This window comes from Conger conger, chromosome 14 (genome assembly GCF_963514075.1).
Source record: "Conger conger chromosome 14, fConCon1.1, whole genome shotgun sequence".
Lineage (NCBI taxonomy): Eukaryota > Metazoa > Chordata > Actinopteri > Anguilliformes > Congridae > Conger > Conger conger.
Window position 1 is genome coordinate 33,873,853 of NC_083773.1, and position 19,778 is coordinate 33,893,630.

The window sequence follows — 19,778 nt, forward strand, 5'->3', positions numbered from 1 at the left end:
GCTGTGTTCTCCTTACTGTGTTTTCTGTTGTAAACACATACTCTTGATTTTAAATCATGGGCCTGCTTTCGGGCAGTATACCACATCAGTAAGCTCGTAAAATAGTTTCAAGTTCCAAAAAGCAGCATTTGTAATTTATGTATTTATTTTTTCTCCTAATCCATTGTAGCCAGGAACATTGACTGTGGGAACATTCTTTTGTGATTATCTTATCTCTATGACTTGATCAAAATGAGTATTGTGTGTTTTTCAATAAATGCATGTTTGGTACCAGTTTTAGATGAGCTAAAAGCTGAAATGGAAGTTATATGATGTACACGTGAGTGAAACAAATCCTTCCGGGGAATTTATGAAGGGCGGGGAGTCGATTTGACTTGACTGACACCGCTGTTTGAAAAGGATATTGATTGGAGGAGTACAGAAAATGCACAAGTATTACACTTTTATATATATTTTTAAACACATAATTTAAGAAGTTATGAAGAGTTGGCTAAATTGAGGAAAAACTGAAAATTTTTCCCCTTGATGGCCTTCACCATTTTGGGTGATGATGTATGCTTGAGTGAGCCTTGGCTGGTTTCATGTTGAGTTCCTATCTGTGCCTTTGAAGACGGCGTGAAACTAACACGGCCGTTGTCTTCCTGCACAGGTAGATGCTGCCATGCCATTTGGATGCTTTGCTCAACGGGATGGGCGAAACTACAACAGCCCAACCGACGTCACAGACAAGTATGAGATTGGACAGGTCCTGAGGGCGTGAGTACCCATATCAAGCAATCACTGTTCACTATTCAAACAAATGCTGAAGGATAACATGAAAAACTGTATTAATATGTCAGTTGTAAATAAGCTTAAATTTTGATCAATGAGGAATGATGGGTGTGAATAGTGAAAAGGTAACCCAGTTTTTTGGGCGAAGCAAAGGTACCCCTACTTTCACAACCAGTATGTGCAGCTGGGCCATGCATCTAAATGACAGGATTTGAGTAAAAAAAAAAAAGAAAACCCCATTCAGCATGGTCACAAATGGCTTCGTCATTTTGTTCTTCACAAAAATGAATGAATTATTAATAAATTACAAAAGATCTGTGAGGTTGTGTAGGATTACAGTAAATTAGACTGCTTTATTCTGGTGGGAACAGACATTCGGTTTTTGTCTCTGTTTGGAAGTTACCCATAGCGTCACAGCGCAGACAGATGAGAAGAACAATGGCTACTGTCTGCGAGTGGGGGTTGAGGAGAGAAAGGCCTGGCAGACATAGGTGCAGAGCAGGCTAGCTGTGATCAGTGATCAGTTGGGCTTCCTGCCTGTCACGTAGGGCTTGCACACTACAGCTCATGTGCAACTACAGCTCCGTTGAGTAGCTGGGCATACTGCCCTTCAGTCCGCAGGACATTCTGCTCAACAGACTGCCTGTGACCTGCCCATTACATTACATTACAGGCATTTTGCAGACGCTCTTATCCAGAGCGACGTACAATGAAGTGCAAATCAAACCCAGGGACCACTCAAGCCAAGTGCGTTGAGGACCCTAGAGGAAAGTATGGTTTCAAGTCCTAGAGTGATCACATAGATACAACTTGAACCCTTGAAGAGTACATCAACTTACCAACTAGCATACCATGGTTGGGAGCTAGAATACCCCGAGTACTACAATAACACATAAATGCTATCGTTAGCTAAGGCATACACAAGGCTAACCATGGTCCAGTGCTCTGATGCTGCAGCTACACAGCTCAGCTGGCTGGACTGAGATGCTGGGTGGCTGTGTGTGCTTCTGGGGAATGAGGATGTTGCCGCAATGGGATAGGCCTCAATGACATGCAATTTACTGCAAAATACTGAAATATATATAGTACAGATATAGTACAGTGCCATGCGATGTATTTGTCTCTTCCTGAGTTCCTCTATTACTGCATATTTGTCACACTGAATTATTTGAGTTCTTGAGACAAAATGTAATATTAAATATTAAAAAATAAATCCCTTGCTATCACTGAAAAAGGCTCACTGACATGTTGACTCACCCTCTGCTTGTGTTTATAGTCCTTAAATTCGGGTTTTAAAAGATGCAGTTGACAGCCCGACACTGTACCAATACATTGTGTTGCTGTACAATAATTCAAGCTCATTGGTTGAAAATTGGTTCTAATTGCTACAGCCAATGTCAGCGCGTTTACAGAGAAGGGGGAGGGATAAACAGTGTTGTGGTTTGAAGGTGTTGTTGCTGCTATTCCTCTCTTGACCGTCAGAAGTCCAAAATGGCCTATTGTACCTTTAATAGTGGGAACCTGAGTAAACACAACATATTTTGAAATTATCTAATTTATTTAATTAAAAAAGTTATAAAACACCCATATCACCGATATAAGTAATTGCCCCCTTCATCTTAATGCATTAATACAAAATGCACTATGTAATTTGTATTGGTTATAGAATACATTTCTCATACTTTCCAAAAATGTACACCTATTAGCCTTGGAACTAACAGATTCCATTGGACACAGCCCTACCCCCCTCCCCAACCCTGCATGCTGTGTCCACATGTCCCACAATCCCCTGGTCCTCTGGGGTCGGTGGAGTTACCAGCTGTCACCAGCTGGCCCGGGTCCAATCACCGTGTATATAAATTACTGGCCTGAATTTGTTTGCCATTGAAAGAAGCTGTGTTGCATTATGTTGGGAAACCATTGCTGTAGTATTGAACAATATATTGTGATAGATAGTTATATTCCTGGGCATACATCCTTTAATTTAAAGTGAACTGTTTTGTTGGCCTTTTGTATTTACAAAGAATAATACAACAGCCTCACCACCCTGTACAATTGAAGTTAAACTGGTCTGGGATGGCCTGGGATGGGCTTGCTCAGTACTGAATCTAAGCAGGGATGCGCTTGGGTAGTATTAAAGCTAAGCCAGACTGGGCTTGATTAGTACTGAAACTTTGCAGGGCTTTAATTAGGACCGAACATAAGCAGGGCTGGGCTTGATTAGTACTGAATCCAAGCAAATCTGAATGTTTGAGCTGGAGTTCAATTCAATTCAATTCAATTTTATTTGTATAGCGCTTTTTTATAAATCCATTGAAATCTGTGCTGTAGAGAGTGCAGTCTTTCAGATGTGATGCTGAACCCAGGTCCGAGTTAAAGGTACAATAGTTAATATTTTTGTTTATATTGAACGCCTGACTCTCTGTATGAAAACATTGTATAACTGTACAATAATTCAGGCTCATTGGCTGAAAATTGGTTCTAATTGCTGCAGCCAATGGCATTTCAATGTCAGTGCGTTTAAGGGGTGGGGTAAACAGTGTTGTGGTTTGAGCGTGTTTGTTGCTGCTATTCCTCTCTTGACCATTAGAAGTCCGAAATTACCTATTGTATCTTTAAATGAAGGTTTGAGTCTGGGTGAAATTCCCTCAAAACTGGTTACATCCTTATCATCCCTCAACATCCAAGGGTCTACAAAACCCCTGCTGTTTCTTCCCACTTTGACTCACATAAGTTCTACTGAGAGCTCAGTGCTGATCTACCTGGTTGAATACGGGTAAAATAAGTTCATAAGAATAACTGTTCTTGTCTGCCTGGACTCTGTGCAGGAAGGAGTTCTGTGAACTGTGCCTGGCCAAGGACAGACAGACGGACAAGGTCTATGTCTGCAAAAAGTTCCTCAAGAAAGACGGCAGGAAAGTACGCAAGGCGGCCAAGAATGAAATAATGATCCTGAAAATGTAAGCAAGACGATAGTGAGAGTGGGAGAGACAGAGCACTATGGGCGTGTGATTTCAGCACTTGTGCAGATTGTATGGACTTACAAGATACTCCTGTATTCCGTGCAGTCCCCTCTTCTTCTTGACTACAGGGTCTGATTTGGCAGCAGGAGTTTTTAGTGCAGTAGTACAATAAAATATGGGGTGCAGTGTGTAAAAAGTTGCCCACTCTGTAACCTTGCTCATTTTTTAGCATCGGCAATTGTAAATAATTGCACTACAATTTTCAGATGTCACTTTTTTAAACATTTGGCAATACTGAATATGGATAAATTGAGCAGTGTTGCTGAGCGTGGGTTTTTACAAACAGCACCCGTAGTAAATAACATTTATTGCCACAGTATTAACCTAGGTGATTCGTGAATATTCATAAGATTAATCAATTTTGAATGTTCCAGCTTCAACAGTAGGGAGAGGGCAATTTCAGTGTTAAGGCTGCTGAGCTGAGTATCTGGTGGGTCTATAGAATCTGCCACAGTACTCTTTGTCTTTGCATGAGAAAATACTGCTGGTTTAGTTTAGTTTTTTGTAGGCATCATAACAGTTTATTCTTAAAAATAAAATACCTTTTAGGTCCTTTTTTAAACTTTTAAGCATTATGTATGTACTATTATCAATGTGTTTTTTTGGTACACATGTTGCAGGGTCAACCACCCTAATATTCTGCAACTGATTGACACTTTTGAGACCAGGAAGGAGTATTTTATCATCCAGGAGCTGTGAGTTTGAGTGCCCTCTTCTGTTCAGTACTACACATTAATACTCATTTTAGATTTACATTTTGGTCATTTAGCAGATGCTTTTAATCAAAAGAGATTTACAAGTGCATTAGTTCATGAACAAGTGAAAAGCATGAAATCCATGAATAGCAAAACACGCATGTAGAGCAGTTATAACCAAAAATAATAGTCATCGCAAGTGCATGTTTTTATATTTTTTATTTCATATTTAATGATACTTTATATGTATGTATTTGAGAGCCCTCTTCTGTTCAGTAACACATAAATACTCCATGAGCAGTGTATTTGAGAGCCCTCTTCAGTTCAGTAACACATAAATACTCCAGGAGCAGTGAGTTTAAGGGGCCACCTTCTGTTCAGTAACACATTAATACTCCAGGAGCTGTGAGTTTAAGGGGCCTCCTTCTGTTCAGTAACACATTAATACTCCAGGAGCTGTGCGTTTAAGGGGCCACCTTCTGTTCAGTAACACATTAATACTCCAGGAGCTGTGCGTTTAAGGGGCCACCTTCTGTTCAGTAGGACATTAATACTCCAGGAGCAGTGGGTTTGAGGGCGCAGTTCAGTTCAGTAACACATTAATACTCCAGGAGCTGTGCGTTTAAGGGGCCACCTTCTGTTCAGTAGGACATTAATACTCCAGGAGCTGTGTGTTTGAGGGCCCTCTTCTGTTCAGTAACACATTAATACTCCAGGAGCTGTGCGTTTAAGGGGCCACCTTCTGTTCAGTAACACATTAATACTCTAGGAGCAGTGAGTTTGAGGGCGCAGTTCAGTTCAGTAACACATTAATACTCCAGGAGCAGTGAGTTTGAGGGCGCAGTTCAGTTCAGTAACACATTAATACTCCAGGAGCTGTGGGTTTGAGGGCCCTCTTCAGTTCAGTAACACATTAATACTCCAGGAGCAGTGAGTTTGAGGGCGCAGTTCAGTTCAGTAACACATTAATACTCCAGGAGCTGTGCGTTTGAGGGCCCTCTTCTGTTCAGTAACACATTAATACTCCAGGAGCAGTGAGTTTGAGGGCGCAGTTCAGTTCAGTAACACATTAATACTCCAGGAGCTGTGCGTTTGAGGGCCCTCTTCTGTTCAGTAACACATTAATACTCCAGGAGCAGTGAGTTTGAGGGCGCAGTTCAGTTCAGTAACACATTAATACTCCAGGAGCTGTGCGTTTGAGGGCCCTCTTCTGTTCAGTAACACATTAATACTCCAGGAGCTGTGCGTTTAAGGGGCCACCTTCTGTTCAGTAACACATTAATACTCCAGGAGATGTGCATTTGAGTGCCCTCTTCAGTTTAGTAATGAGTATTGCAGTCTGACATTATTGCACCTGGTTTCATCATAGCTTCACCCATGTGACTTGATTCGTCTCCACATCCGGTGTCCTCACAAGTGCAGGTCAGTTAATTTAGATAGAATACAACACATACTCATTATAGGACAGGACATGACATCACTGTCTACCTGAGGATTAGACATTTTGTTTCCCACTCAACATGCGCATAACAGCAGTGGGATCATCTGTGACCTGAATCACAAGGCTTTAAGTCAAGATCCGCCCGGCTGTTTGGTCCAGCTAAAGATTGAGCCACACCAGGGGGCTAAGATGCAATGATTGGTGATTACATTATAATCTCACATCCATCTTGGAGGTTTATTTTTGTTTTGTTATTTTTAAAATGTTAAGATTTTTCATAGATTTCCTGATTTTAATTCACATCACTGTGGTTTACATCATCGTACATCACTGACATTTAGTGCACGAATATATAGCTAATAAAAGCTGGGACAGAATTTTGTTGTGTGTGTATGGTTGTGGTGTGTGTGTGTGTTAATTGTGTATTGTACGTGTGTGGAATACAGAGCTACAGGAGGAGATGTGTTTGACTGGATCCTGGACCAGGGCAGCTACACGGAGAGAGACGCCTCCAACGTGATCCGCCAGGTCCTGGAGGCTGTGGCCTACCTGCACTCCCTCAACATTGTGCACAGGAACCTGAAGGTGACTAACAGGGCTGTGAGTGGGGCATTACAGGGCTTTCTGTGTGTCTGCGACCATAACAGTGTTCCCAATGTTAAAACATACTGTATAGCTGTGCCTGTCTGATCCCAGGAGTCGCTGCATTGAAATAACAGATGTTTTTACTGTGGTGATCCCTCGTGCATGAAGTCAGTGTTCTTCCGATGTGATGTTAAGGCCTTGATGCACTGTAATCATTAAAGATTCCATGGCATCGAGTAAGGGAGTTAAGCCCAGTGTCCTGGCCAAATTCCCTCATAAATCAACCTTATTTCCCTTCCTGTGGATGTCCAACAGACCTCCCTTATAAAGGGATTTTAATCTCGCTAAGACAACCTACGTATATAAATAAAGGTGTGTGTGTGTGTGTGTGTGTGTGTGTGCCCTGTCCTCCTTGGCCGACAGGAAAAATAACAAATATATATTATACGTTCAGCCACTCTAGAGATACATGATGCAATTCTTGAGCATTAAACTGATATTGCAGACGGTCCCGTTTGGCTTTAATGTGTGAAAACAAATGTGCGTGGAGCCAATTGGCACCTTTAATGCTAAACACAGTCTCAAGTGGCTTCTGATCATCCCCATTTAGAACCATCGCCACTGCCCACACTTTGCCTATGTGTCTGCTGCCCTCCAGTGGACGCCTGGGTATAATATACGTACATTGGTATAGCTCTTGCTTTAAGAAGAAAATTTTAAAAAACTGATGAATGTCATTTGCATATACAGTGCTCATGTGTCTGTAAACCTGGCAATGTTGTAGTTTCAAAAATGGGCACACTGCGGTCCACAGGGGATTAACGGTTCTTTCTTGTTTGAACAAGTTAAGAGGCGGCAGTCAATGTTTCAGAAGGGACACTGGTGGGCTGACTTGCATGTTCATCAGCTGGCAGAACCCCAACAATGTAGCACCATTCCAGGACTGGGACAAATAATTCATTGAAATACTTACCATTAATAGTAACCCGTTATACTGTAAACCAGTACCATTTCTGCTGCTCACTGTTCTCCTTAAATAGCCCCCAGGGTGACTGTTAGCCAAGAGTGCATTGCACATCTGGTCCACTGACAGAAGGACAGAAAAGTGGAAGAAGTGATGTGTGAGTGCATTGCTTTTCCACGTTTCTTTGGTGCTGTAACTACAGTGTTTCTCAGTCCGTGTCTCTTTTTCCTTCAGCTGGAGAACCTAATGTACTATACAGAGAACAACCACAACAAAGTGGTTCTGCGGGACTTCTACCTGTCCAAGTTTGAGAACGGCTCTATCACTGAGCCCTGTGGCACACCTGAATACCTGGGTACACCCCCTACACCTTTCTCACTCCATGTCTCTCTTTTTCTCTTGCCCTCGCTTATCTCTGTTGCTCTCTTTTTCTTCCCCCTTCTTCACTCTCTTTGTCTTCCACCCCAGAGTTGCTGTGAATTACTATGTATTCTCTGTGCCATTTTGAAATAAAAACATCTGTGGCTTTGTATCACAGTTTGGGTCACCAATAGTTGGCATCCTCTTTGTCTCTCTCGCTCTCTCGCTCTGATTTTCTCTCTCTCTTCCCACTCCAGCACCAGAAGTTGTAGCTCGACATCGGTATGGCCGCCCAGTGGACTGCTGGGCCGTGGGAGTCATTATGTTCATCTTGTAAGTGTCCAAAAGATGACTGCACTGTGCTGCGGTAACACACCACCAACTGCGCCATAACACTCCACCAAACTGCACTGTAACACACCAAACTGCACTGTAACACACCACCAAACTGCACCATAACACACCACCAAACTGCACTGTAACACACCAAACTGCACTGTAACACTCCACCAAACTGCACTGTAACACTCCACCAAACTGCACTGTAACACACCACCAAACTGCACCATAACACACCACCAACTGCACCATAACACATCACCAAACTGCACCATAACACACCACCAAACTGCACTGTAACACACCAAACTGCACTGTAACACACCACCAAACTGCACCATAACACACCACCAACTGCACCATAACACATCACCAAACTGCACCGTAACACACCACCAAACTGCACTGTAACACACCAAACTGCACTGTAACACACCACCAAACTGCACCATAACACACCACCAACTGCACCATAACACATCACCAAACTGCACCGTAACACACCACCAAACTGTACCGTAACACACCAAACTGCACTGTAACACACCACCAAACTGCACCATAACACACCACCAACTGCACCATAACACATCACCAAACTGCACCGTAACACACCACCAAACTGCACTGTAACACACCAAACTGCACTGTAACACACCACCAAACTGCACCATAACACACCACCAACTGCACCATAACACATCACCAAACTGCACCGTAACACACCACCAAACTGCACCGTAACACACCACCAAACTGTACCGTAACACACCAAACTGCACTGTAACACACCACCAAACTGCACCATAACACACCACCAAACTGCACTGTAACACATCACCAAACTGCACCGTAACACACCACCAAACTGCACTGTAACACACCACCAAACTGCACTGTTACACATCACCAAACTGCACCGTAACACACCACCAAACTGCACTGTAACACACCACCAAACTGCACTGTAACACATCACCAAACTGCACCATAACCCACCATCAAACTGCACTGTAACACATCACCAAACTGCACCAAAACACACCATCAAACTGCACAATTAACACACCTCCTTTCAATCCTCTCTTCCTCAGTCTCTATTTCGCACTCTCTCTCACTCTCTCCTCCCTCTCCCACCCAGGCTGTCTGGAAACCCTCCGTTCTATGATGAGACGGAGGAAGAGAACACTGACCTGCACAACCGCATCATATTCTGTCGTATTGTAGCAGGGGAGTTTGAGTTTGACTCCCCTTACTGGGATGACATCTCTCCTGCAGGTACAGCCCTGTCAGAGACATGTAAAACACTGTCGGTCAGAACGCTAGGAGGAACAGACTGGAAAGCTACAGCTGAATGATCTGTATTCACAAGCAGTCACAAGAAAAGCTGTTCAAATCCCCCACTGCACTCACCCACTTTACTTCTCATTAGACAGGCTGCCCTGAAGCCACAGGAAAAAACTGAAGTAAAGCATAATTTATGCTCTCAGTGGTTCCTATGTTAAATAAGGGTGGGTGGATAGATTAGGTTAGGTTTTTATGTGAGTTTTAAGTGAGCAACAGTGCCTTTCGTGATGGGTTTTGCTAGTTTAATAAAGTTTGTTATTTTGACCTTGTTTAACTGGTCGGTAACACTCTCGTTCTCTCTCTAACACACTTTTCAGCAAAAGAGCTGGTTTGTAGGCTAATGGAGGTGGATCAGATGCTGAGAATCACAGCCCAGGAAGCACTTTGGCATGAATGGTAAAATACACACTGGCACACACACACACACACACACATAGACACACACACAAAGGAGACACTGTGATACTGTGTGTATTGAGAAGGGCATACCATTTGGTCTTTCACAAAAAAAGAAAATGTAAGTGAAACACAGCACTCAATGGGCCTCATTTGTCAATATTTTCGGAAATCCTTATGCAAATGTATGCCATCAGAACCAAACTAACAAATTCCGCCAGATTTATGACACCATCTTTACCGTATCCACATGTGTATGTTGATAAATACCAAGTAATCATACATCAATGGCGCATTCACAAAATTTGTGATTAGCATAAATTGACAATATATGGAATTTTCGCAATTTAAAGAGATAGCCAAAAGAAAGAAAAGTGCTCCTCTGAGGCGGAGATTAAAGATTGAGATTGAAGTACAAGCCAAAAGCATATTTTATTCCGCAGCATAAGCAGTGGATTGTCAGAGCTTGGGAAGACTAAAGCCAGGCAATATATAGCCTAGCTGTTGTAAACTCTTTCTCAAGTAACATGCGCTATACAACAGGCAAAAATAAAATGGTTTTACATTAAACGGGAGGCAAAAAGGGTGGCACTTCCATTCGCACCTTGAAGCCTGGAAGGCAGCAGTGACAACTCCGCCAACCACAGATTATGTGTAGGCTACATCTTACTTCACAATACGAACTGCTGAAACTACTTATGAACTTTGTTTGACTACTATGGAAAAAATGACATCCGAAAAGGATAAATCCCGCATTATTTGCCCAGATGTTTTTCCAAAGGATTTACAGTCAATTTGTTCTGCTCATGTTTGATAAATGAGGCCCATTGTTTTTATATTCATGATTTTATCAGTTAACTGAACTGAAATTCATGTGTCATTTCAACTGTATGGGTACTGTGTAAACCAGACATTCTGATATGAAACTGGTTATTACTCCCTGTTTTTTAAGAATATGTTTTAGTTGTGTTATTTATGTGGAATAAAACAGCTCTCAGGAGTTTGCTTGGAGATGAACTGTTTTAATAAGTTGATATCGATACAGAAATTCAGAGATACTGTAAACACAAGCTGTCCCTATGGGCCATTTCAGTTTTACTCTTACACTGTCATGGAAGCAGTAAAGCTGGTTGGTTTCAGTCTGTGTGTGTGTGTGTCTGTGTCTGTGTGCGTGTGTGTGTGTTTTGTGTTTTGCAGGATTGCAGGAAATGGTGCCTCAGAGAAGAATCTGAAAGATGGAGTGTGTGCCCAATTTGAGAAAAATTTTGCAAAGGCCAAGTGGAGGGTAAGAGAGAGAGAGAGAGAGAGAGATGGGGGGAGGGAAAGAGGGGCGGTTAAATCAGACAGAAAGATAAATATACAGTGGGGGAAGAAAGGTGAAATGCTGCCTCCATGGGAACAGGATGAGACAAACTGTGTCTCGCTGCCATAAACTCTGCAATGATGTAGCCTAGACCAAGGCTCTAAGCTACGATTATGGTGAGGGCCTTTACTGACTGAGCTTCTCTACGGGTCCAGTATGATTGTGGTGAGGGCCTTTATTGATTACTGACTGAGCTTCTCTAGGGGCCCAGTGTGATTATGGTGAGGGCCTTTACTGATTACTGACTGAGCTTCTCTAGGGGCCCAGTGTGATTATGGTGAGGGCCTTTACTGATTACTGACTGAGCTTCTCTAGGGGCCCAGCCTGATTATGGTGAGGGCCTTTACTGACTGAGCTTCTCTAGGGGCCCAGTGTGATTATGGTGAGGGCCTTTACTGATTACTGACTGAGCTTCTCTAGGGGCCCAGTGTGATTATGGTGAGGGCCTTTACTGATTACTGACTGAGCTTCTCTATGGGTCCAGTGTGATTATGGTGAGGGCCTTTACTGACTGAGCTTCTCTAGGGGCCCAGTGTGATTATGGTGAGGGCCTTTACTGATTACTGACTGAGCTTCTCTATGGGTCCAGTGTGATTATGGTGAGGGCCTTTACTGACTGAGCTTCTCTAGGGGCCCAGTGTGATTATGGTGAGGGCCTTTATTGATAACTGATTGACCTTCTCTATGGGTCCAGTGTGATTATGGTGAGGGCCTTTATTGATAACTGACTGAGCTTCTCTCCGGGTCTAGCCTGAGCTTGTGGTGAGAGCTGGTCAATGTTTTATTACTTTTTTTCTTTCCATTTGGAATGTCCAGTCATGTTTTGGTCAGGATCCAATCCAAGACTATGGGTTATGTTACAGTAAATGCCTTTAGCAGTTTGACTCACCTGGTTGCCTGGGTTACCAAAGCGATGAGGGATCTGGTTAAGGCAGCATACAAAGGAGGCAGTGCTGTGGTTGCAGTTTCTCAGTTGTTTATTCAGAGCCTTTACTAATAACAGGTTCTCCAGTATGGTGATTAAATGTTTGGGCAGTGTGCCTGCAAGTTCTACCCATTTCTGGACTTGATTTGAGCAGGATTTTAAACTATTAAACAGACCCTCCCCTATCCCCTAGTAAAAGCACAGAGGTTTGTGTTACGTTGGAGAGACAGCATGACTAATGGAAATGACACTCTTCTCTCCCCTCTGCCCGTGAAACCACAGGAGCTGAAGGTACTGTGCTGGTGAGGCAGTGGTGGGGAGGGTGCCGGCCCTGGTCTTGTCCCGACAGGCTAACTCAGTGGGTGGGGATATGCAGACGTAGGCCGGAAACATACTTGATTTAAATTACATGAAAGCGCACGCAAGTTTGCTGTCACGCTTTTTGTGCAAGTCCTCAAAAATTGGCACTGCACATCGGCCAGGTGCAATACTCACATATACCATGGCAGCAGTATACATTTTAACAGTCTCATCCACATGTTTCTTGTGCAGAGACAGAAGTAACTGTCAGCATGTTCCAGCCCTGATCTGCCCCCTAATGGATATTACTTTAACCCTCCTATGTTCGGGGTCAGTTTGACCCCGTTCAGTCTTTGACATCTCTTTAAACCAGTTAAGCCTTTTTATGTTGATAATGTATGATTTTTCTATTATTTTTTTATTTGGTAGGATTAAATCGAAGGCGGCACGGATGGTGCAGTGGGTAGCACTGCCGCCTCACAGCAAGGAGGTCCTGGGTTCGAATCCCCGTCGGCCGGGGCCTCTCTGTGCGGAGTTTGCATGTTCTCCCCGTGTCTGCGTGGGTTTCCTCCGGGTACTCCGGTTTCCTCCCACAGTCCAAAGACATGCAGGTTAGGCTGATTGGAGAGTCTAAATTGCCCGTAGGTATGAGTGTGTGAGTGAATGGTGTGTGTGCCCTGCGATGGACTGGCGACCTGTCCAGGGTGTATTCCTGCCTTTCGCCCAATGTATGCTGGGATAGGCTCCAGCCCCCCTGCGACCCTGATCGGGATAAGCGGGTTCAGATAATGGATGGATGGGATGGATGGATTAAATCGTAAAAATGCAATATACACCATGCTGTGCATCTGTAACAAAATATACAAGCATTTTTATTTTTTTCACAGATTTCTTTGTGAATGATTCTGGTGGCACTTTGGCCCATTCAGGTGCTAAACTTTCACTTCCTGTACCTCAGGCTCTAAAATGAGATGTTTTTCACAAATTTATGCATAAAAGGTCAGTCATTTGGGAGACAATAAGAAGGCAACACACTACGTGTCAAAAAATTTATATTCCAATCTTTTTGGGTTTATTTCAACTGTTGAGCTGAATCTCACCCCAAATGTAAAACCAGTCATAAAATCTTAATATAATAGGAGGGTTAAAACCTCAAGTCAGACAAAAAGTAAGCACAGGAGTATGTGAGCAATGACGCACTGGATTCGCCCACCTCGCCTCTAATTCAAGTATGTTTCCAGCTTTAGAATGACCGGACTTCTACCGGCCGTCAATTGGATGATTCTGAGGATGGGCTGTAACTGTATGTTGTTTTAAAAATAAATATCAAGCCCTTGGTGGGATTATGAAAAGAGTTTGGCCGTGCACCTCCCTCCACTCCCCCTTTCCCCACTGTCTCACTCACCTACCCACCTGTGGGGCAAAAACACCCTGCAGGGGCACCATCCATGCTTTCCACGTGTAGCAGCTGGAGGAACACCATGACACCCGACCTGTCTTAACCTTCCCGAGTGGTCTTCAAAGACACAGAGTGACATTGTTGGGAGAGGGAGGGGCTTTTTGAAAACTCTTGGGAGTGCAGTTGGTCAAGAGCACTGCAGAGATAAAGTCAAACCTAAAACTGACAGAAATTTGTTGAGACGATCACCTCACCCAGTCTTGTCACACTTACGGTACTTGGTTCCATGGAGCTTAGAAAGCTCTAATGTTGTAATGATTAATGAGTCCTCCTTTGGAGTTTTCAAATGCTTCCCTTGAATGAGGTTTGTGCTCTGTGCTAACAGCTTTCTTTGAAGACCATGTGTGCTATTTTACATCCACGATACATAAGACGATAAGGGGAATAATGTCTGTGTGAGTATGTGTACATGAAAGAATGTATGGCCTTGTGTGTGGATATAGCTGTACATGTGTCTATGAGTGTTCATTTGTGTGTATATCTGCTTTTTATGTGTGTATGTACTGCATATGTCTGCAATAGTGTGTGTGTATGTGCGTATGAATTCTGTATGTAAACGTATGATTGTGTGTGAGTATATGTCTGTATATGTGCGGATGTGTGTGTGTGGGCGAGGTAAATCATGAATCATGATCATGAATAACTGGATCCCTGTTTCATTCAGCAGTCTCTCACCCCAGCCCATTGATATACAGTACATTGTGCCATAATCATGTAGAACTTTTCATAATGGAAGGTTTATTTTCATTCAGATAAGTACTCATCAGATACTACTCACTGGCCTGTGGCTACATAGGGACCCCAGCCAGCTGGAAAGGTTGTCTGTAGATTTTTTGATGGCCTTCAGCAGTAGAAATGCCTGGCCTTACAACAAATACCACAGCTTCCATACGAAAGCTCGTATTGTGTGTGTAGCCATCGTTGTAGTTACATGTGAGGAGTAGTATCCACATTAGATTAGTAGATTATATGTGAATATACTTTTTAGTTCAATGTATTTATGCTCTTTTTATTTTTAAATAAATGCACAAGGCTATACTCACCTTTGTTTAGTTACTTGGCTTACTTTTGCGTTCTTAGATTCCAAGTGAAATTATATTTAGAGCAAGCTAGAACATTCTTTACATTTTTCAGCGGGATGCTTAATGTTGGGAAGAACAGTCATAAAAAGTTTATTTCCAGGGAATGGAACAGTTGGATAGCATCCCCACACATACGTATGTACACCTTTCAGAATGACAGCGATAACTCTCCAGTGTATTCAAACTCCCACGCACCGGAGCTGTGCTGTGGCCTAGCGATGGCGGTGGAATACTAATTTGTTTTTTTGTCAGATGTGATACTCCTGCAATAGTTCACTTTAGTGAGTTTGTATGGGAATTTAAATGTCACATTAAATGATATTAGTAATATCTGAGAGGAGTTTATTTATTTGAGCCTCTCTCTCCTCTCTCCGCAGAAAGCTATCCGCATCACCACGTTCATGCAGCGGCTCCGAGCCCCAGAGTCTGGAGGCCTGGGCGGGGGGGAGGGGAGCCCGGAGGTGGAGGATAATGGGGAGGGAGGGGTGGGCCGGGACATGGGCAGGGGTGTGACAGGGGCTACACCTGAGAGCAGAGGCAGTGTCTCCCATGAAGTGCTGGTGGAAAGTGTGCCCAGGGGAGGGGAGGAGGAAGGAGGGGCGGGAGGGGCGAATGACGAGGGCGGGAAGGCAGGGGGGGGAAGGATTCCGATCAGTCCGTCGGTGGGCGTCTCCCCCACGTCCACAGCTGACTTCCTGACTCAGCACACCCCCGCACCCACAGCCCTGGGAGAGATGTTGGATGCGAGCAGGGGAGGGGCAAGAAAAGGGGCGAGGGATGACGCCCGAAAAACACCGGCCGCTGCCACCGCCCTCGGGCCGGACAAGGCCCTGCCGGAAAAGAAACCAGCGCCGCCCGCCACCGGCCTGGACCCGGCCAAGAGGACGGACGGCAGGAGCACCAAGGTGATCATCCTGGAGCAGGAGCTCAGCAGAGCGGACGAGAGGAGCAAGTGTTCCCCCGAGATGCCGGGCCGGCGGAAAGCGGATCCCGCCGCCGCGGCCACAGCACCCCCTGTGGAGCTGGACCGGCCGGTGCAGCCGGCCACAGAGAGGGAGAGGAGGCTGATGGCCACCAGCAGCTGGTGTCAGACGCAGCTCCCAGAAGCCGTGGCAGAGAAGAGCCTGGCCGCGGGGCTGGGAGGGCCGGAGGACCAGAGCCCGAGGGGGAGCAGGGGGAAGAGGAGCCCCGAACTGGGCCTCCCCAGGGGGCTGCAGGCGGATTTGGGCTACAGCGTGGCGGGTTCTCCCAGCCTGGGGCGAAAGGGCACCGTTTCTGTTCAGGAGCAGAGGGAGGTCGGGGCAGCAGCGGGGACCAGCCATTACTCGTACTCTGCCAGCGGGGGGACTGTTTTCGGGGGTCTGGGGCAGGGGGGGGTTGTGGGTGTCAGCGGTGTTGGCAGCGTTGGCGACTGGCAGATGGACAGTGTGATCGAGCAGATCGAGAAGCAGATGGCGGCGGTCCTGGAGAAGATCGAAGGAGACATGCCCTCCCTCCTGGAGCAGATAAGTGACTGTCCCGAGCAGAGGCCCAAAAGCGCGCACTCCTCTCCCTCAGCCAGGTCTCACCCCCATGCCCAGCACCACTCTACCCCCCCACCCCTCCCCACCACCCCCCGCCCCCCTCTCCCGTCCCTTCCACACCTGACCATTCCCCCCCCCTCCTACCCTCCCCCTTCTCCCCCCGCCCTCCCCCAGGCCTACGCCCAACCAGCCTCCACCCGGGATGAAAGGGACAGCCAGAGGGGTGGGGCCAAATCTGGCCAATCAGCAAGAGGGGGCATGGCAGGAAGAGGGCTATGAGAGCTGAGATTAAGTGCACACACATTTCAAAAACACACAGGAAGACAGACATACAACTACAGAAACTCACACAGAACCCCATAATGAATCCCACTGCCAGACTCCACTGACCACTAAAGTCCCCAATCGATATTTTCATCAAGTTAAATAGTTAAAAATGCTGCCTAACTAGGACATGTCACACCCCCTCTCAGTACACCTGCATCCCAGTGTTACTAATTCACAATATATTTTGCTGTAAGAAACTTACAAAATGTTTTACAAAAGGTTTTAAAGAAGTTTTACAAAAGACCCCACAGTGTGGTTAAGCACGACCATGATGCAATGTAAAAAGAGCTCTTCATAAAAACACCCATCGTAGAAAAAGACTCAAATATTTATCATTACTGCTGTACTCGAGTTCAGGATATGTTTCACTCTAATTAGTTGAGTGGAGAATGAGGGGTTGACTTTTTCAGTAAGCAACTGGCCTTTTTGTAAAGTTACCTCTTGCCGGACATCGTATGGCGAATCCCAGACAAGGAATTCCAGGCGAGCGTCGTGCAGTGTAAACAGCACCAACTACAATTTTCCACCAGATGTTTGCAGTTAAGTTAACAAAAGATTCATCAACTTTTCCGTTGCGAGTAACGATGCTTGTAATTTCCGGAAGACCAAAACCATTGACTCCACCCGTGTGCAACCCTGCTACTAAGAGTTTTGCGAAAGACAATCTACCAGCAGTGTGTACAGTTTCCTCCTCGCTCACTGTTTGGTCTTCCTGGAAATAACCATTTTATTTTCCCCAGGAAACCACTCCACTTGGGCTGCTGTGTTGGTAGGATTGTGTGACACATGCCGCTTCACGTGATCGCTGGTATTAAAATGTGAACGGTAGCAGCCTGCCACAAAACTGAAGTGCACTACACATCCCGGAATAAAATCTAATTGCTTTGCATGCAGGCTCAGGGATCAGAACATTTTATCATCTAAATTTTTCAGTGTATCATCAGGTCTCTTCCACAAAACAGAAAGATCCAATTCCAGATCTATAAAATGACTATATCCAGACTGCTTTGGCGTTTTCATTTACAGTTATTTCCCCATGCTTTTGAACATGGAAGTGGACTTGATTTTTTGACATACAAATCATAATCCATGGCATATGTACCCTTTTAAGATGTCCATGTCATGTATAGCCCTCATAATGGTTTGCCCTCTGGTGCAAGGTTCCTCAACCATGGTCTTGGAGAGCCATAGCATCTGTGAGTTTGGGTTGTCAATCAGCAATTTAGTTGATCAATGAAAGAATGTACAGTAGCTGCACTGTTAACTTCAAATGGTTTTTTGGTTCTAAACTGGACTAGACCAAGAGATACCCAATGCTTCTCCGGGACCTGGGTTGTGGACTCCCTGATCTGTCTCAAAAACAGCTTCTGTTTTCAGCATTCCAGGTCATTGGCTGGTGTCTTTTCATGCAGCATGCTTTGATCTGGAAAGAAGCAATTATACTGTACTAGATGGCACTCACAAAACCAAATGGGTTATCAATGTATTACAATTGAAATAAAACTGATACTATGATTTTTCCCCCAGCCCCCACCTCCTTCTCCAATTCTGGTAGGAAACTGGCACACATGCACTCACAATATGCCCAGATACACACATACACACACACATGGTGACATTCTCAAACTGACTTCATGGTTATCATAGAGAGATTATTGTAATGACAGAAATGATGACATATAATAACAATCAGATATACAGTATATACTATTTATATAGCATTTTTCCTCACTTCCTGCTTCAGCCCCCCTTTCAAAGTCCTAGACCCCCCCCCCCCCCCCCCCAAAAAAAAAGAAAATATAAAGAAAATAAAGAAAATAAAATAACAAATCCCACATGTTTGATATGTTTAGTCTATTTTTTGTGGAATTATTTCAGAAATGTTATCCGATTTGATTATCTGTGTTTACCTGGTATCTTCTTTCCTGTGTTCCCTGGTTTCCTTTGCTTATCCTTGTGTTTGCCTGGGCTCTAGGTGTGACATAGATCCCACTGCATTTTTGTGCTTCTCTCTCACAGAATCCAAAATGCTCTGAAAGAGAGACCTGTTCTGTGACTGTATTTTGCATTTTGTCTGCCACTCTTTCAATAAAAACTCTAAACATAAGCATTTTTTGTGTGTTTAAGTTGACTTGTCCTTGTCTGAGTCCAAATACATTGCTAATATTTTGATCATATTGGAATGAGTAGGTACAACATATGTCTATAGGAGGCATCCTCAATATTATGACAAAAGCTTTAACCTTGGCAGCCTTGTGGGTCTGCACTATTTCACTTATAGACACTTATCCCTACTTAACAGTCACTTCAGTTTGACTATATTGCATAAACATTTGTATTGCCTATTCCCAAATTGAGAATGGTAGTTGTAGTTTCATCCCTTTGCTGCAGTCTCCTCGATGGGGGCTCATACGAATATCCCCACTCACCATAGCATGTAACTTCCTCAGGGCCACTGCAGCTGTTGCAGCAGTAGGTGAGGTACAGGTACAGGTACCTGACCAACCTAAAGTAATGCTAATGAGCAGTGAAATGGGGGTGAAGGAGGGAGGCCAATATATGAGTAATGTGCTTATGCATTTGAATTACCAGTAGGGTCCTGGGAAAAACAGCCCTGATATTGTTTAGAATATATTTGATTTATTTACAGTTCTGTGCAAAAATTCAATGAAAGCTCCTAAATAAACATACTATACATTTTACATTACATTTGAATAATTTGTCAGAATAGTTACAAACTGAATCAAATCAATATTTTTTGTGACCACCCTTCGGCGTTAAAACTGCAACACTTCTCTGAGATGGCCAACGCTGTCCTGCAGTTCTATAAGACATTTAGCTGGGAGGTTGTTCCAAGCATGTTGGAGAAGTTGCCGCA

At 44.3% G+C, this 19,778-nt stretch overlaps 1 protein-coding gene across 1 annotated transcript; it reads left to right on the top strand.

The window, feature by feature from the left end:
• The first annotated feature begins 655 nt into the window (after positions 1 to 655).
• Positions 656 to 18,679, top strand: camkvl (CaM kinase-like vesicle-associated, like). Its single transcript, XM_061220334.1, has 10 exons — positions 656 to 756; positions 3,600 to 3,731; positions 4,415 to 4,489; positions 6,377 to 6,515; positions 7,714 to 7,834; positions 8,097 to 8,172; positions 9,320 to 9,456; positions 9,843 to 9,921; positions 11,119 to 11,206; positions 15,428 to 18,679. The coding sequence occupies exons 1-10, from the start codon at positions 662 to 664 to the stop codon at positions 16,850 to 16,852; spliced, it is 2,367 nt and encodes a 788-aa protein (XP_061076318.1). The 5' UTR covers positions 656 to 661; the 3' UTR covers positions 16,853 to 18,679.
• Positions 18,680 to 19,778: the final 1,099 nt, after the last annotated feature.